The sequence below is a fragment of the Myxocyprinus asiaticus genome, chromosome 38, assembly GCF_019703515.2.
Source record: "Myxocyprinus asiaticus isolate MX2 ecotype Aquarium Trade chromosome 38, UBuf_Myxa_2, whole genome shotgun sequence".
Classification (NCBI taxonomy): domain Eukaryota; kingdom Metazoa; phylum Chordata; class Actinopteri; order Cypriniformes; family Catostomidae; genus Myxocyprinus; species Myxocyprinus asiaticus.
In genome coordinates, this window is record NC_059381.1 from 7753122 (window position 1) to 7769342 (window position 16221).

At 39.2% G+C, this 16221-nt stretch overlaps 1 protein-coding gene across 2 annotated transcripts in view; it reads right to left on the reverse strand.

Moving 5' to 3' along the window:
- Positions 1-16221, reverse strand: part of LOC127428448 (potassium/sodium hyperpolarization-activated cyclic nucleotide-gated channel 1) — a 152634-nt gene that overhangs the window by 72813 nt on the left and 63600 nt on the right. For both annotated transcript variants that reach the window (XM_051676832.1, XM_051676833.1), the window contains exon 3: positions 3817-3978. In XM_051676832.1, coding sequence (XP_051532792.1) covers positions 3817-3978 — 162 coding nt within the window. The remainder of the gene's footprint in view (positions 1-3816; positions 3979-16221) is intronic.

Consider the following 16221-nt stretch of genomic DNA (forward strand, 5'->3'; position numbering starts at 1 on the left):
GCGTGGTCGTCATGCCGATCTGTCGCCTCTTCTTCAGCCCTTGGACCGACCTAGCATTTCTACGGACAGGGGTTCACCTAGAGCAGGTCTCCAGGTGCGTCGTGGTTACGACGGACGCTTCCAAGATGGGCTGGGGCGCCGTATGCAACGGGCACGCATCCACCGGATCTTGGACTGGCCTGCAACTACGTTGGCACATCAACTGCCTCGAGTTGTTGGCAGTACTGCTCGCCCTGCGGAGGCTCCGGCCGTTGATCCAGGGCAAGCATGTGTTGGTCTGGACGGACAACATGGCAATGGTAGCGTACATCAACCGCCAAGGCGGCCTACGCTCGCGTTGCATGTCACAACTCGCCCGCCGTCTCCTCCTCTGGAGTCAGCGCCTCAAGTCGCTGCAACCCATTCACATCCCGGGCAACCTCAACACTGCAGCGGACGTGCGGTCACGACAGGTTAAGCTCAGGGGAGAGTGGAGACTTCACCCCCAGGTGGTCCAGCTGATTTGGAGTCAATTCGGTCAAGTGCAGGTAGACCTGTTTTCTTCCCGGGAATCCTCCCACTGCCCGCTATGGTACGCCCTGACTGAGGTACCCCTTGGTATAGATGTGCTGGCACACAGCTGGCCCACGGGACTATGCAAATATGCATTTCCCCCAGTGAGCCTACTTGCACAGACCCTGTCCCTGCGTCTGTTTGCTAAGTGGTGTTCTTTCCGATGTGAAGACCCCCAGAGATGTGCAGTCAGATCGGTGCTTTCCTTCCTGCAGGAGAGGCTGGAGGGACGACTGTCCCCCTCCACCTTGAAGGTGTATGTAGCCGCTATTTCGGCACATCACAATGCAGTAGAAGTATTTGGGGAAGCACGACTTGATTATCAGGTTCCTGAGAGGTGCTAGGAGGTTGAATCCCCCCAGACTGCGCCTCATCCCCTCGTGGGACCTCTCGGTAGTCCTTCGGGGTCTACGGGGAACTCCCTTGGAGCCCCTGGAGTCAGTTGAGCTAAAGGCACTCTCTTTGAAGACTGCCCTCCTGACTGCGCTCACTTCCATCAAGAGGGTAGGGGACCTGCAGGCGTTCTCTGTCAGCGAAACGTGCCTGGAGTTCGGTCCGGGCTACTCTCACGTGATCCTGAGACCCCGACCAGGCTATGTGCCCAAGGTTCCCACGACCCCGTTTAGGGATCAGGTGGTGAACCTGCAAGCACTGCCCCAGGAGGAGGCAGACCCAGCCTTGGCGTTGCTATGTCCGGTGCATGCTTTACGCATCTATTTGGATCGCACGCAGAGCTTTAGAAGCCCCCGTGGGGCTACGAGCCCATTCTACTAGGAGTGTGGCAGCCTCCTGGGCCCTGACCAGTGGCACCTCTTTAGCAGACATCTGCAGAGCAGCGGGCTGGGCAACACCTAACACCTTTGCGAGGTTCTTCAATCTCCAGGATGAGCCGGTCTCGTCCCGTGTATTGTCAGGTACGAGCAGGTAAGTTCCGGGACAGCTGGCCGGGTATACCACTTGCGCATAGTGCCTTTCCCCTGTTCTGAGGTGAAGACGTGCGCTTTGACTCCCAGTCGTGTTCACAAAGATGTGATCCCTGGATGACTTTCCTCCTTAGCCCTGTGGCAGGCGAGTTTGCGGAGAAACTTGCTGCCGGCCCAGTACATGAGCTAACTAAGCCCTGTACTGGGGTAGGTGCTCCACATGCACTGGTTCCCCATATGTGACCCCATGTGATATATCGTCCGCTTAATCGTTTCCCTGTTGGTAAACTGCATCTTCCTTGGACAGAGGTTCCTCTGCCCCCAGTCACCGTGTTTGTAGAGCTCCTCCCCCCTTGGGTAGGACCTACCATGGGATTTCTCCACATGAAATACTTCCGACAAGACTGTATTTCCACTTAAAATGCCCCCCCCCCACCCACCCCCCCCCCTCTTGGCAGGGTGTGGTCCCGTTGGGAGTGACACCCCCCCGACGTAGACACTTATGGCCCCCGGTCGGTAAATAAATTCCACTCTTTTTGGGGAGAAAAAAAGAGGAAAAGAGGCCACGGCTGGGCTAGCCTGTCCCTATTTTTTGGGCAGTCGACTTGTTCCTGAAGGGACCGTTCGACGCTCATAAGAGCGTCAAAGGAGGTTACATGACAGCCTGGTGCGCTGGCTACGAGGCACACAGCGTTCTGCCCGTCTCGCACTGCCAGTCCACGTAACACAGTTCAGTCATTGTGGCATTTTGTATAGGGACCCCTAGTGTCACTACATTGACACAACATCGAGTGAGTGACAGATAGGGGACATCCTGGTTACTTTCGTAACCTCCATTTCCTGATGGAGGGAACGAGACTTTGTGTACCTCTTGCCACAACACTGAACTACCCGCTGAAATGGCCGGGATCTTGTCTCAACTCCTCAGCACAAAACCTGCGAGCCAGCTCCTTTTATACCCGTATGTCCACGGGAGTGGCATGCAAATTCCACTCGCCGATTCCCACTGGCCTTTTTTCAAAGATCAGAGGTGTTCAGGGCTCCCAAGGGTGACCCCTAGTGTCACTACATCGACACAACGTCTCGTTCCCTCCATCAGGGAACGGAGGTTACGAAAGTAACCAGGACGTTCCCACTTGAATTCTGTGATGTCACGTAAAAAATAAATAAATAAATAAATAATTTTAAAAAAATACAAATATTTAAGTGAATTTGTGTAGTGATTAAGTATTTTGCAATTATTACCACCAAAGCCACACTTGGATCCATGTTGACATTATGAGAGTTGCCATAGAGACAAATAATTTCTAAGTCTGAGGATGTGAAGAGCTCACAACAACAGAGTTGTCATCTCCTAATTACAGTAATTCCAACATGGCATGAACCCAGCATATGTTTACTGTCATTTTGAAGTTACCTAATTAAGAAATTTTAAACATTTAGTGACTGTTTCTACTAAATAATTTTCTTATCCAATAACCAAATGATAATTTTGCCATGATCCAATATTCAGCTTGGCCTAAATTCATTTAATTGGTCAGTAGCCCCTCCATTTTCAGTATGTTGACACATGGAGGCAAATGAAACTCTGCACAAATAATTTTATTAATCAGTATTTGTGTCTTGTTTTCCAGTAAAAATATCTAACTATCCCTAAAACAAGATCATTTTACTGGTAACACTTTTTAAATAAGGTTCCATTCATTGACATTAGTTAATGCATTAGTTATCATGAACAATCTATTTTTAACAGAATTTATTCATCTTTGTTAATGTTAGTTAATAAAAATGTAATTGTTCATTGTTAGTTCATGTTAGTTCATAGTGCATTCACTAATGTTAACAAACACAACATTTGATTTAAAAAATGTATTTCTATATGTTGAAATGAACATTAACCAAGATTAATAAATGCTGTAAAAGTATTGTTCATCGTTAGTTTATGTTGATTAATGTTGTTAACTAATGCTAACAGATGAAACCTTATTGTAAAGTGTCACCAATTTACTTGAGAAGCAAAACTGCATACAACGTTAAGATTTCTTTATCAGAGAAAATGCCTAAGTTTATTTTTCTTACACCAGTGGCATATACTGTAGCTTTATCTTGTTTTAACAATAAATCGAACAGAAATTACTGAGGATAATGCTTAAACAAGAAAAAATAATGTGGCAGTACGCAATTTTGCTTCTCAAGTAAATTTATCTTGTTAAAAGGATGTCTAAATATATATATATATATAATTTTATTTTTCTGGAAAACAAGACAACAAAACTGACTGAGGAAACATTTTGTCTTAAAATAAACCGAAAAAGAGTGAAGAAAAGTTTTGAATACTTACAACCATACCATTTAGTGACACCCAGCAATCAGGAGGGAAGTCTTGCAGGAGGGGCACCAGGAACTGAAGACAGCCGTCCCAGTGACACAGCAACAACATCATGCCAATCAGGTTAAAGATTCTTACCACTGCACTCGCCAGATCATACGTCATATGGAAGATCTGAAGGAGAAAGACAAAAAAAAAAAAGGGTCAGTTGTTACGTACAAGAACCCTGATTTTGGTCAGGATGCTATTATGGTGAACAATAACTCAAAAAGACATCAACTTATTATAAAAATAAGACTTACAGAAAAATCGACTTACATAAGATTAAAAAGCTGATAGATACTGTAGGCCAGATATGCTCCTCAAAAAAGTAGCCTTCATTTACAATTCTTAACCTTATGCTTAATAATCTGTGTGATGTTGTATCTGAATTGCTTTGTAGGCACGCAGATGAAATGTCATGCTTTTCACCTCCTTGTAGATTTATATTGCTAATAATGCAGGGTGAACAGAGAACACTGCAGGAGGACTGCGTCTCACGGAATGACAAGTTACTGCCCTGGAGGATTCACAAAGATTACACTCAACTCCAAAGACAACAGTCAACACAAGAGTGGAGAAGACACGTTATCCATTCCCTCCTACTCAAAGCCATGCTATGCAATCAAGATCTGCATCAATAAAACAGCAATGAAATGGGCTGTTCTATAGTCCATATGATGTGTCAGAGCAGCAATTCTCTGCTGGTTTTGCTGTACCAAAATATATTGTACAAAATATATGCAAAATTATTAACATGGCATAGGCTGAATATGAAAATTGACAATTTTGTAAATTCATAAATAATAGCAGTATTGTGATTTACCAGCCTAAAACATGGAACATGCACTGGGCCAAATATTGTATTAGTTTTAAAGCTAAAGTGTGTAATTTATTTAATGTTAAACTACTTTCTCCTATACAACTATACAGACAATTATAAGCAAGCAATTCATGGGTTGATCTCTCGAAAAGTGTAAACACTGTGGCTCTTTGAAAACATTGCTTTGTTAGTTTAAGCATACCAACCAGCCTGACATAGCAAAACTAGCTCAACCAGTGGCGTGAGTTTGCGGTGGGACTATCTATTTGGAAATGTATTTAATATTTATTTATTTATTTTTTGCAGTTCTATTTGTGGTGCAGAAATTACCAGCCTAATCACATGAGAAAAAAAAAAAGAAAAAAAGTAAACATGACTTAGGTGACATATCGTGGCGGTTACAAGGTGAAATGTCCACTGAGTGGCCTTAAAAGCGAATTAAATAAAAAAAAAAAAAGACAATGAGTTTTTAAGGTTAATGATCTTATGAGTTTTAAATCAACAAAACCTACCTACCTCCCTACCCTAAACCTTAAACCTAAACCTAGCCGATAGTGTCAGGAAAACCAAATGACAGATGAAAAATGCAATTGATGAAGCAGCCACATAATTTTGTGGTGCTTCTATGACACTTTTGGCTCATATGTGAACTTGCATGCCTTCGGGACTTGTACTTCAGTCAGTTAAGCTGCTGTGCAGTTTGATTGCACTCAAATAAGCTTGTAAATGTAGTGTAAATGCAAATGTTAAAATGTATCACCTTACAAGTTGTGCGCTACAGTAAGTATTTTGATGTAATAAGATAGCATTGTATAAGAAACAGAGCCGAAAGTGTTTATTAACTTATAATCTGACCTTTTACACATGATTTGTGCGAAAGAAAATAAATGTCGTTGTTTTAGCACCACTAGTGTTCATTTCACCAGGAAATGTACAATGAGCCATGTAAAAATTACTAAGCAAAAATTTATGTATAGTAACTAGAGCTGTCAGAATGTACGCGTTAATGCATGCGATTAATTTAAAAAGTTTAATGCGTTAATTTTTCTTAATCTAAATTAACACATTTACAATTAATACAGCATAAACTCTTATTTGAAGGGCGGAACCTTTGTAATGTGTCTGCCCGGAGTCATTACACTGACGGACACACCACAAACAACACACACCAGAGCCCTTCTACAAAAGGAGCCTAGCTTTTCATGTTGAGTTCAAAGCAGTGCTCGACGCTGGCGTTGATGCTCTGACGCGAATCATGAACGCAGCTTAATATTGTGGAGGATGAGAGTTTAAGAGATTTAATGCCCACTGCAATGAAAATACAACCTATGTGGGAACTAGTTCTTTCAGTTAGTCCCACTTAGACTTTGGGAAACATTTAATGTTACTTGAATTGATGATATTTTAGTGCATTTCTAAATTCATACTGTGGAAGGCTTTGTTTGGAAAAGTTAAGTAAGCAATATATTGTTACATATTGTTTTGTTTTCTTTCCTAAAATGGAAATAAATGCATTTTGACAGGAAAATAAGTACATATAATGTAAAATTTCAGCACTTTCAAAATCTGCGATTAATCGTGACTAACTAAAAAACAATTTATGCGGTTAATCGCGATTAAAAACTTTAATCCACTGACAGCACTAACAGTAATATGTTTCTATGAGACCAGGTAGGAAATTACATGCTTCAGCTTAAAAATAATTGTATAAAGTGGCAGATGTGCCAAAATACATAAAGTTTGATTGGACTCACAGCCTTTTACGTCAAGAATGAAAGATATGCAAAGGATTTTCTCCTCCCTATTATAAGTAGATAAGCTTATTTATTTTGATACCTTAACTATGTATCATTATGTGATTGGTTGCATTTTATTATTTGCATTAAGCATTATTTCATCCCTGCTGTCTGCTACACTATCAGAATAGTTCTGCGTTAAAATCACTGAGTTAGAGTGACATTTTGTTGGAAAATACCGCCCAAATGCAAATACGTATGTGAAATATTAGGTATTGCTACACCTACTGCAAGAGCCCCATCTGTCTTAGCAAAATGCTGGGATACTAGCATGTGTTTTGAGTACTCAGGGGAGCAATATAGCCAGAAGCCAAGAGAGACTGAAGAAATGAGAGAGAGAGAGAGAGAGAGAGAGAGAGAGAGAGAGAGAGAGAGAGAGAGAGAGAGAGAGAGAGAGAGACAAAACTAGGGACATGGCCTCAAATGATATGAGATTACATATAAACACAGCAGCCGATTAGTCATACGCAAACTACATTGTGAGTTGGCACAACAGAGACAGAGAGGGGTGAAAACAGGCTTTGAATTCCTAAAAAAATCAATTCAGGCTTGGCAAGGCGAAAGCAAATAGCAATTTTAAATTAAGTGAAATAATGCAGAGAAATGGATAGGGAAGGAAGGGACTATGTGTTTTTGTGTGTGTGCCATTTGCTATTTATTCTGTGTATTAGACCGTATGAGACTCATGACTGGGGTTCTTATATAATTAACATTCTTGCACTTCAAACTCAGACTTAACTAAACTTTTCAGACAAATTAATCACAAAAAATAACTAAGAGAGTGCCATTTACAAATATTCTTTATATTCCTTTAAAGATGATGAAGTATTCAGTACACATGCAGTCTAATGCCACATGCACGTCTTTTGGATGTCTGTGAGAGTGCATCATATGGAAAGCTTTGCGGTCTGTTTTAAACGTTTTATTGGTCTACAATAATTTTAAACACATCTTAAAAAGGATACATATGCAATCTATATATTGAATGTCGCATAAACATTCGTTGAATGTCGTTTCAACATTCGATTGGGATGTCTCGGTGACATATTGTGAAAAAAACACATTGAACAGACGTCATGGATACATCTAAATGGGATTCGATTTTTACATAATTTTTGTATTTTTTTTTTTTAAAGTACGTGTTGATTACCCATGCAAGCTGTCGTCATCAACATGATCACGCAAGGAATCGACATGCTGCCTCAGAAAGTTAATGTACCCTGAAATCAACCACATTCAGCCGAATTACTCACAAGCGCCATCCCCTATCAGACATTTTGCATCTATTCAAGCATCATTGCATTTTTCTTTATCGTTCTGGTCCTGTGAGACCAGGAAGTAATCGTGATCAAATAAATAATGGTTAGTGTGATTTGAAGGTTGCATTTTCGCTCTAAAATTTTATTTTTACCCCACTGACGATGACGTTTAGGATTGTGGTTTGGGTTAGGTGGTAGGGTTAATACAATATGCATTTCTGTCAACTTTATTACATAATATACAACTAAAAATGCAACTCGCTTTTGACGCAACACTGTGGACATTTCACCTGGAAACGAGCTCTCACATCCTCACACATTCCCACACTGTGGCAGCGGGGGTGTGGTCAAGCATCTCTCCGGAGAGAGAGAAAGCGGTAAGGGCGCTTACACCTGAGCTAAATTATGTCTAACACCTGTCTCTAATTTCAGTGAGCACGGGGAGACCGGCATAAATAGAGACACACCGCAAATATAAGAGAGAGAGCCTGGGCACCACAGACCGGAATGAAACAAAGAGTGTTATTATTACAAATGATGAGAGTTTATTTTGTGTAGCGGTGTGCGATCGGAGATTAACTTAGTGGATAACGCAAAGACTGTGAGACTGTAAATTGTGCTACAGACGCAGAAAATAAATCCTTACCTAAACAAGGAAAGCTGCTTCTCGCCTCCTCCTTTACACACACATTCAACAACACTTCCAGCTTTGACCACTGGGGGCAGTGGTTCATATTTCTGTAAATACAGACCGATTGCAGCTAAAGAACTTTTGACATAATGTTGCCAAATTCACAGTGTGATGTCTGTCGCCATGAAACATCATATTAGACATTTCCAATCATGATGAGTAAAATCATAATTACTAAAGCCTATAAATGCAATTAAATGTCAGTTACAATTGCAGGTGAAATCCCACTCACTTTTAACATCATCTCTGCCAGGTTAATCATTTGGAGAATTAGCCGGTTTCGCTTGACATGAATAGTGACCAAACCAATTGTGTTAATCAGACAAGCTTGCATTATAATGGAATATGCTCGCCATCGTTAGCGAAAGGCACAGGATAAAAAGTTTCAACAACACTGCCTACAAAACAAAAACGATCTTCTCTCCTGAACCGCTCTGTGGGCACCTCGCTAATTCAGCCAGCCCTCATTTACATAAAAAAAAAAAAACATTAATTCACACATCTCTTCGTTTCTATTCTATCCCAACCAGGTTATTTTATTATGTACCCCTGGCCGAAGAAACTCAATACTTCCCAGAGAGATCTCGACTAATGTTTTTTCCCAGCTCCAGTGGGCACTGGTTTTGCATGATAAACCCCGTATTGCAGGGATATTTCCCCTGCCAAATTAAGGTAAGCAGGAGGTAATTGTTATCTATTTTTAAGTCGATAGGATTGCTTTAGCTCTCCACAAATGGCTGGAATCACTAATGTGTGAATTTGATGGCGTTTTAATGGTATGGGACTGCACGCTGCAATGATGGGTTAAATTAATTTTTTACTCGACAAAACCCACATGAGACCGCACACTATTTTTGATTTACTATTTTTGATTTACAGACGCTGAAGTGTCATTGTGGATTAACAGAACAGACTTTTGAAATTGTAGGCTATCTTTTGCTTATAGTTTGACACTTGTAGTAGGATAAATATGCAATATAATATTCCTGCTGAAATGGAAAGAGTTGTATTTCTTTTGTTACAGGCACATTTTTGTGGTTTGTAGTTTTGCTAATAAGAAAACATTATCATTAACTCATATTACCTTGACACTTTCACCCGAGTTCATACAACATTAAATTATGATTTACCCCATTTACTTTCTTAATAAATGTCTTTGGTGTTTTGTGTAATTTATTTAAAATATGGTACTTGCTTCTGAAATCACTTTTTACTGAACTAATCAAGGCTGCATGGGTAAAAAATGAAATATATTATTAACCAATAAAACATATCCGGTAACATTTTATAATAAGGTTTCATTAGTTAACAACATTAGTTAATATAAACTAACAATAAACATTACTTTTACAGCATTTATTAGTCTTGGTTAGTGTTATTTTGACATATAGTAATACATTTTTAAATAAAAAATGTGATATGTTAACATTAGTTAATGCACTATGAACTAAAATGAACTAACAATGAACAATTCAATTTTTATTAACTAATATTAACAAATATTGTTCATTGTTAGTTCATGATTTCTAATGCATTAAATAATGTTAACGAATGGAACCATATTGAAAAAAGTGTTACCAGTAAATTTTTCTGGTTTTAAGGATGTTTAGATATTTTTACTGGAAAATGAGACAAAAATACTGGTTAATAAAATTCAGTTTCATTTGCCTTCTTGTGTCAAAATACTGAAAATGGAGGGTGCTATTGACCAATTAAATGAATTTAGGCCAAGCTGAATATTGGATCAGGGTAAAATGATCATTTGATCATTGCATAAGAAAATTATTTAGTAGAAACTTTCTCTAAATATTTTAAATTTCTTCAATAAGTAACTTCAAAATGACAGTAAACATGTGCTGGGTTCATGCTGTGTCGAAATTAATGTAATCGGAGATGACAACTCTGTTGTCATGAGCTCTTTACATCCTTAGACTTAGAAATTATTTGTTTCTATGTGGAGTTATATTTGTGCCACAATTGTGCACGCACAAGATGATATTTTGAGTGTGCAAAATTTATATAAAGATTAATACATGCTGTAAATATATATTGTTCATTGTTAGTTCATTATACCTAATGCATTAACTAATGTTAACAAATGGAACCTTATTGTAAAGTGTTACCACATATCCTAACAAGTTTCACCCAGTTGGAAAAATGTGACATTATGGAAGTTAAAAAAATCCAGTTAATGTTGTCTTTAAAGGTTAAGTGTGTCATTTCTGGGCAATACTGGCACCAAATGGAATTGCAAAAAGTTTGTTGAGTGACCCAATTCTGCAACACTGACTCAACCAATGATGTGAGTTTGGGGCGGGACTATCCGTTTGTTCGGCTAATGTCAGACAGAGAGATTGTTTGCGAAAACCCGTTTCAAAACAATCATTATTTCTGATATATATATATATATATATATCCGTTTGGTGAAAGAAGTTACACAGATCAGATTTAAGATTTGGCGGAAAATTAAATAAAATTGCACAGTAAACTCTAAATTGTCTTTTGAAGTAAAACCTGTGAGCAACAACTCTCATTTAAAGCCATCAAAACACTTCAAAAACACAGCCTGAGGTGTGTATGCTATCTACATGTAACTAGCACTGTATACATATTGGTTTTTCCAGTCCTTGTAAATACACCTCATGGGACAGATACACAATCTCAGGAAACTGCTGATATGGGAAAGACCCTCAGTGACAGTAAAACAATCCAATCAAAAGCCAATACCCACAAATGCATTCACCAAGTTCCCCTGTGAACTGTGTTTAACTAATAGTTAAAGTTTTAAGTTGCTAAGCAACTACATTTTGGTCCTCTGGTGAAATGTATAGATGGAGGTGATTCAGAAACTGGAAAGTTACTAAGATCACAATCCCATTTTATCCCCACTGTACCCTTGAACACAGCAATTAACCACAGGTTGGACCAAACCTAGGATAAAAGAGTTTGCTAAATTGCAATATCTATTTCACCATACAATCAAATAATATGTTTAAAAGGTGTAGTTCAACCCAAAATAAAATCCTGTTTTCTGTAATCATTTACACACCCTTATGTTGTTCCAAACCTGCTTGACTTTCTTTTGTCTGTGGAACACAAGGAGAATTAACAAGAGAATGTTAATGCTGGTCTGTCCTGTACAATGAAAGTGAATGGGGACTGAAGCTGTCATTCTCGAACATTCTATCTAACATCTGCTTTTGTCTTCCAAAGAAGAAAGTTGCGCATTTTCATCCAAGATGGCGGAGAGACTAAATGAAAATGCTAACTATATTGTAATCAATATTACAAAATAAATTTAGTTAAAAAAAATATAGTTCAATCTTATTAAAAATGAACTTAATTTCAACGAAATAATTATTGTGGATTAAGAAAGTAAGTCATACATGATTAGAATGACATAAGGGTGAAGAATTTAAATTTTTTTGGGTGAACTACCCCTTTAATTTATTTCAGAGTCTACATAATTGTATACTGTATAAATACAATTTTTTTTTTTTTTACAAATTTCCCTCAGGCTTGCACACTGATAACTTACACTACATGTATGTCATGTAGAGGTCAGGCTCTATATGAATACTAACCAATGACATACAGTAGAGATAATTGATACTCAAGGATATTGGTGGTAGGACAAACAGCACTTAAAAGATCAAGCCACCAGCGTCAGATAACCACAACCAGGCACTGCCATGGACACAGGAAGTCGTGTATTTTCTAAAGATCGAACACATGAGCCATTCAAGGCATTCAGCAATATTAATTATACAGGGCTAATGGCTTCATTACTGTGAACAACTAAAGCACTGATGTGAAGCATTGATGTTTTGGTAATAATTTACCTTGCATTCAAGTTACATTAATTGCACTTTTTTTTTTTTTTTTTTGCACCTTTATTTATTACATTTATTTTCTGTGAGCAAAAGTGTTTGATAATTTGTGGGTTACACAGAAAAGCGAGTAGTACATGGCAGCCCCCGTGAGGTGATCCAACATATACAGTGTCTTCACATGATTGTCAATATATTTCTAATTCATCATTTCTTTAGGGGTTAAACATTTTAATAAGGAAAAAATTTACCTTTAATGTAAAGTGTGATTAATGTTACTTTTAAAGCAGCAAATGGACAGACCTATTGGAGTAGGAGGACAAGAAAAAAGCAAATGATTATAATAAGGAGGCAAAGAGAACATGGACAGCTGAGTCAAGCGTAGAGAGAGGAGAATGCCAGATCAGGCCTCAGGCACTATACACTTACTTACTATCAATTATTCTTCAGCTCACTCTCAATCTCGCTTGTTTATCTGTTTATCTCTCTGCTTCCAGTGTTATTTGGAGGCAGATTCCTCTAGTTTATGATTTGATTGTGTATCAAGCCGTGGTTACATTCCTCCACTGTTGTGATGATGCTGTCAGTCCCGACTGTATAAACCTCAGCGGGTTTGTAAGTTGTGTTCCATTGTGCACCGGTTCCCATGGGAAGTCTGATTAGACTTATGAGAGCAGTACATACCGAAGCCAAGGTCTTCCAGATGAATACAAACAGAAGCATGCTCTTTATTTCTGTCCATTATTGTTACTATAATAAAACTGTACATTTTCATAGAAAACTTGTATTAAAGAGGCCATGAAATCAAAATGAAAGTTTTGTGTCTTTTTTTAATCACTGTTTAAGAGCTTTGAGGCTTTTAGCAAATATACATGTTTAAAATTTACAGGACCCTATTTTAAGAGAACTATCGCTAAGCGCAGCACTATGCCATAAGTCATAAGTGCAAAGTCAGTGGACATGGCCATGAAGTTTTGGTATTTTCGCGCGACCATGCGCTAAGTCTAAGTGCAAGTGGGTTTGGCGAAATCGTGCACGCAAGGCGCTAATGGGCTGGATCAAGTGCAATTTAATTTGGAGGTTCTTCTCTGGTTATTGCAGCGTCTGCGTCCTATTATGTAGTAGTCCATTCCCTCAAGCACCAGTGATATAAGCAAAGACAGCACATTTATAAGAAGTTGGTAGTGTAAATTGACTGTATGCAGTGAATTAGAAGAATAGAAATATGGACTTACATTATTTTGTGCATTAACTGCTTCCTTGTTGAATGTGACATGCTCCTTTTACAGTATATGCATGGAAAATGTGTTTAAGGATATGGATGTAGGCTCCATTATATTATAGAAAATGTAAGTATTATTAATCATTTTCATCTACTGACAAACAAATCATGTCTAGTATTGACAATGATTGAATCAGAATGCACTTCACTTCTACCGGTCGATTTTGAAAAATGTAATTAATTTATTGAAACACGAAAGATTTACACCAAACATATGTCTAAATTCAAATTACACTTCAAACAAAACGAAAACATAATCAAAATAACTGGTCAAAAAACTATACCAAATCCAAACATTTTACCCTCTTCAACTTCCACCAGCACCTTTTGCACTGACTTAAAAATCGCTCTTTGACAACAGGTGGAAAAATACCAACACAAATTAGATCACCAATACAAAAACCTTTTATTTTATTTTTTTCTCCTCTTTTCTCCTCAATTTGGAATGCCCAATTCCAAAGTCCTCATGGTGGTGTAGTGACTCCGTGTCAATCCGGGTGGTGGAGGACGAATTTCAGTTGCCTCCGTGTCTGAGACCGTCAATCTGCGCATCTTATCACGTGGCTTCTTGAGCGCTTTAGCGCGGAGACATAGCGTGTGTGGAGGCTTCACGCTATTCTTCACGGCATCCACGCACAACTCGCCACGTGCCCTACCGAGAGCGAGAACAACATTATAGCAACCACGAGGAGGTTACTCCATGTGACTCTACCCTCACTAACAACCAGGCCAATTTGGTTGCTTAGGAGACCTGGCTAGAGTCACTCAGCACGCCCTGGATTCGAACTTGTGACTCCAGGGGTGGTAGTCAGCGTCTTTATTCGCTGAGCTACCCAAGCCCCCTGACAAATACAAGTTTAAATATAAACATAATAATAATTGAAAATTAAACCATGACCTATTGATAGTCATAGAGCAGTCGCAGCCCACAGTCTTTCTCTTCCAGGAAAACAGATATAAAATGTTGATGACTCATCCTGCACTACACAGATTTTGGTCCAATTAAATGCTCTCTAGAATGAGAATGTCCCTCCCCCTAATACCACCAGCAACTGACTAGCAAGTAGCAAATCGAGTCAGAATGGAATACTATCATGCTAGTCTTACTATTTCTGCCATATATACTGTAGATATGTCATTTAAAACTCAGCTCGGCAATTTTATTTGATTTTTTTTTTTTAGAAAAAGGGACCTTCAATATGTCAGAAATGTCAACACAGAAAAGAAGACTGTGCTCGTCAGAAGATTTCATGGGGTCTTAAACCACCACTATAATCGAAAAAAGTAAATGAAATGACAGAAGGATTCTGAAATCTTTGTACACTGTTCGAAGGAGATTAATTTATTGCAAATTTACAGTAGTAAATATACTGTAGTATCTATGGTATATTCCGTAACCAAATAATCGTTATCATTGTATAGTGATGGTATCAGATGGTAATACTTATATACCATGTCATACAGTGGTACTGAATGATTACCATATTGATGTACCAAGTTATTTCAAACAGTACTATGGTATCGCTATGGCACATGTAAAAACACACACACACACACACATTATTACCATGGTATGTGTCTATTAAAATATAGTATTACCATGGTACCATGTGCAAAAACATGGTAATTCCATGGTACTTTATTATACCATGATATACAATGGTACTGAATGATTATCGTATTCATTTAAAGTACCTTTATATTTACATAGTCAAAAGTACTTCAAAGAGGGATTTTGACAGGATATAGACGCGTGGATGGAGATTGAGGGGCTCGCGGGGCGTGTGCCGGCACAAGGTCCTCCTCAAATTCATCCTGTTCGACCTCGCGGCCCCGCCATGCCTCCTCGTGGGATCCCTCGGGTATCACAGAAAAGGCGGGTGGGAGGGCGCGGGAGGCTGAATCGTCCCTCAGAACGAGGGCGATTCGCGAGCGCAGTGTCTTGAGACTCATGCTCTCCCAGTGAGGGCAGTTTGTCTCCATGAGAGCTGCGTGGGTGCAGCCCAGACAGAGAATGCAGCTCATGCTGATCTGATGGCGGGATGTGCCTCTCGCACAAGGAACACTTACGGAACGACATCTTTAAAAAGATGCGAACACGTAAGCGACTCTTTTAGATTATATGTATATAGTAAATTCTAGAGACTGTTGTGCGTGAAAATCCCAGGAGATCAGCAGTTACAGAAATACTCAAATCAGCCCATCTGACACCAACAATCATGTCACGGTACAAATCACTGAGATCACATTTTTCCCCATTCTGATGGTTGATGTGAACATTAACTGAAGCTCCTGACCTGTATCTACATGATTTTATGCACTGCACTGCCAGATAATCGCATGGATGATTGTTGGTGCCAGATGGGCTGGTTTGAGTATTTTCAAACACAACAGTCTAGAATGTACTCCGAATGCTGCCAAAAACAAAAACAAAAAACATCCAGTGAGCGGCAGTTCTCTGGATGAAAATGCCTTGTTGATGAGAGAGGTCAACAGAGAATGGCCAGACTGGTTCAAACTGACAAAGTCTATGGTAACTCAGATAACCACTCTGTACAATTGTGGTGAGAAGAATATCTTCTCAGAATGCTATTCTGAGATTCGGGTTGGTGCGGTTTTGGCGGCACGAGGGGGACCTACACAATATTAGACATGTGGTTTTAATGTTGTGGCTGATAGGTGTATATATATATATAT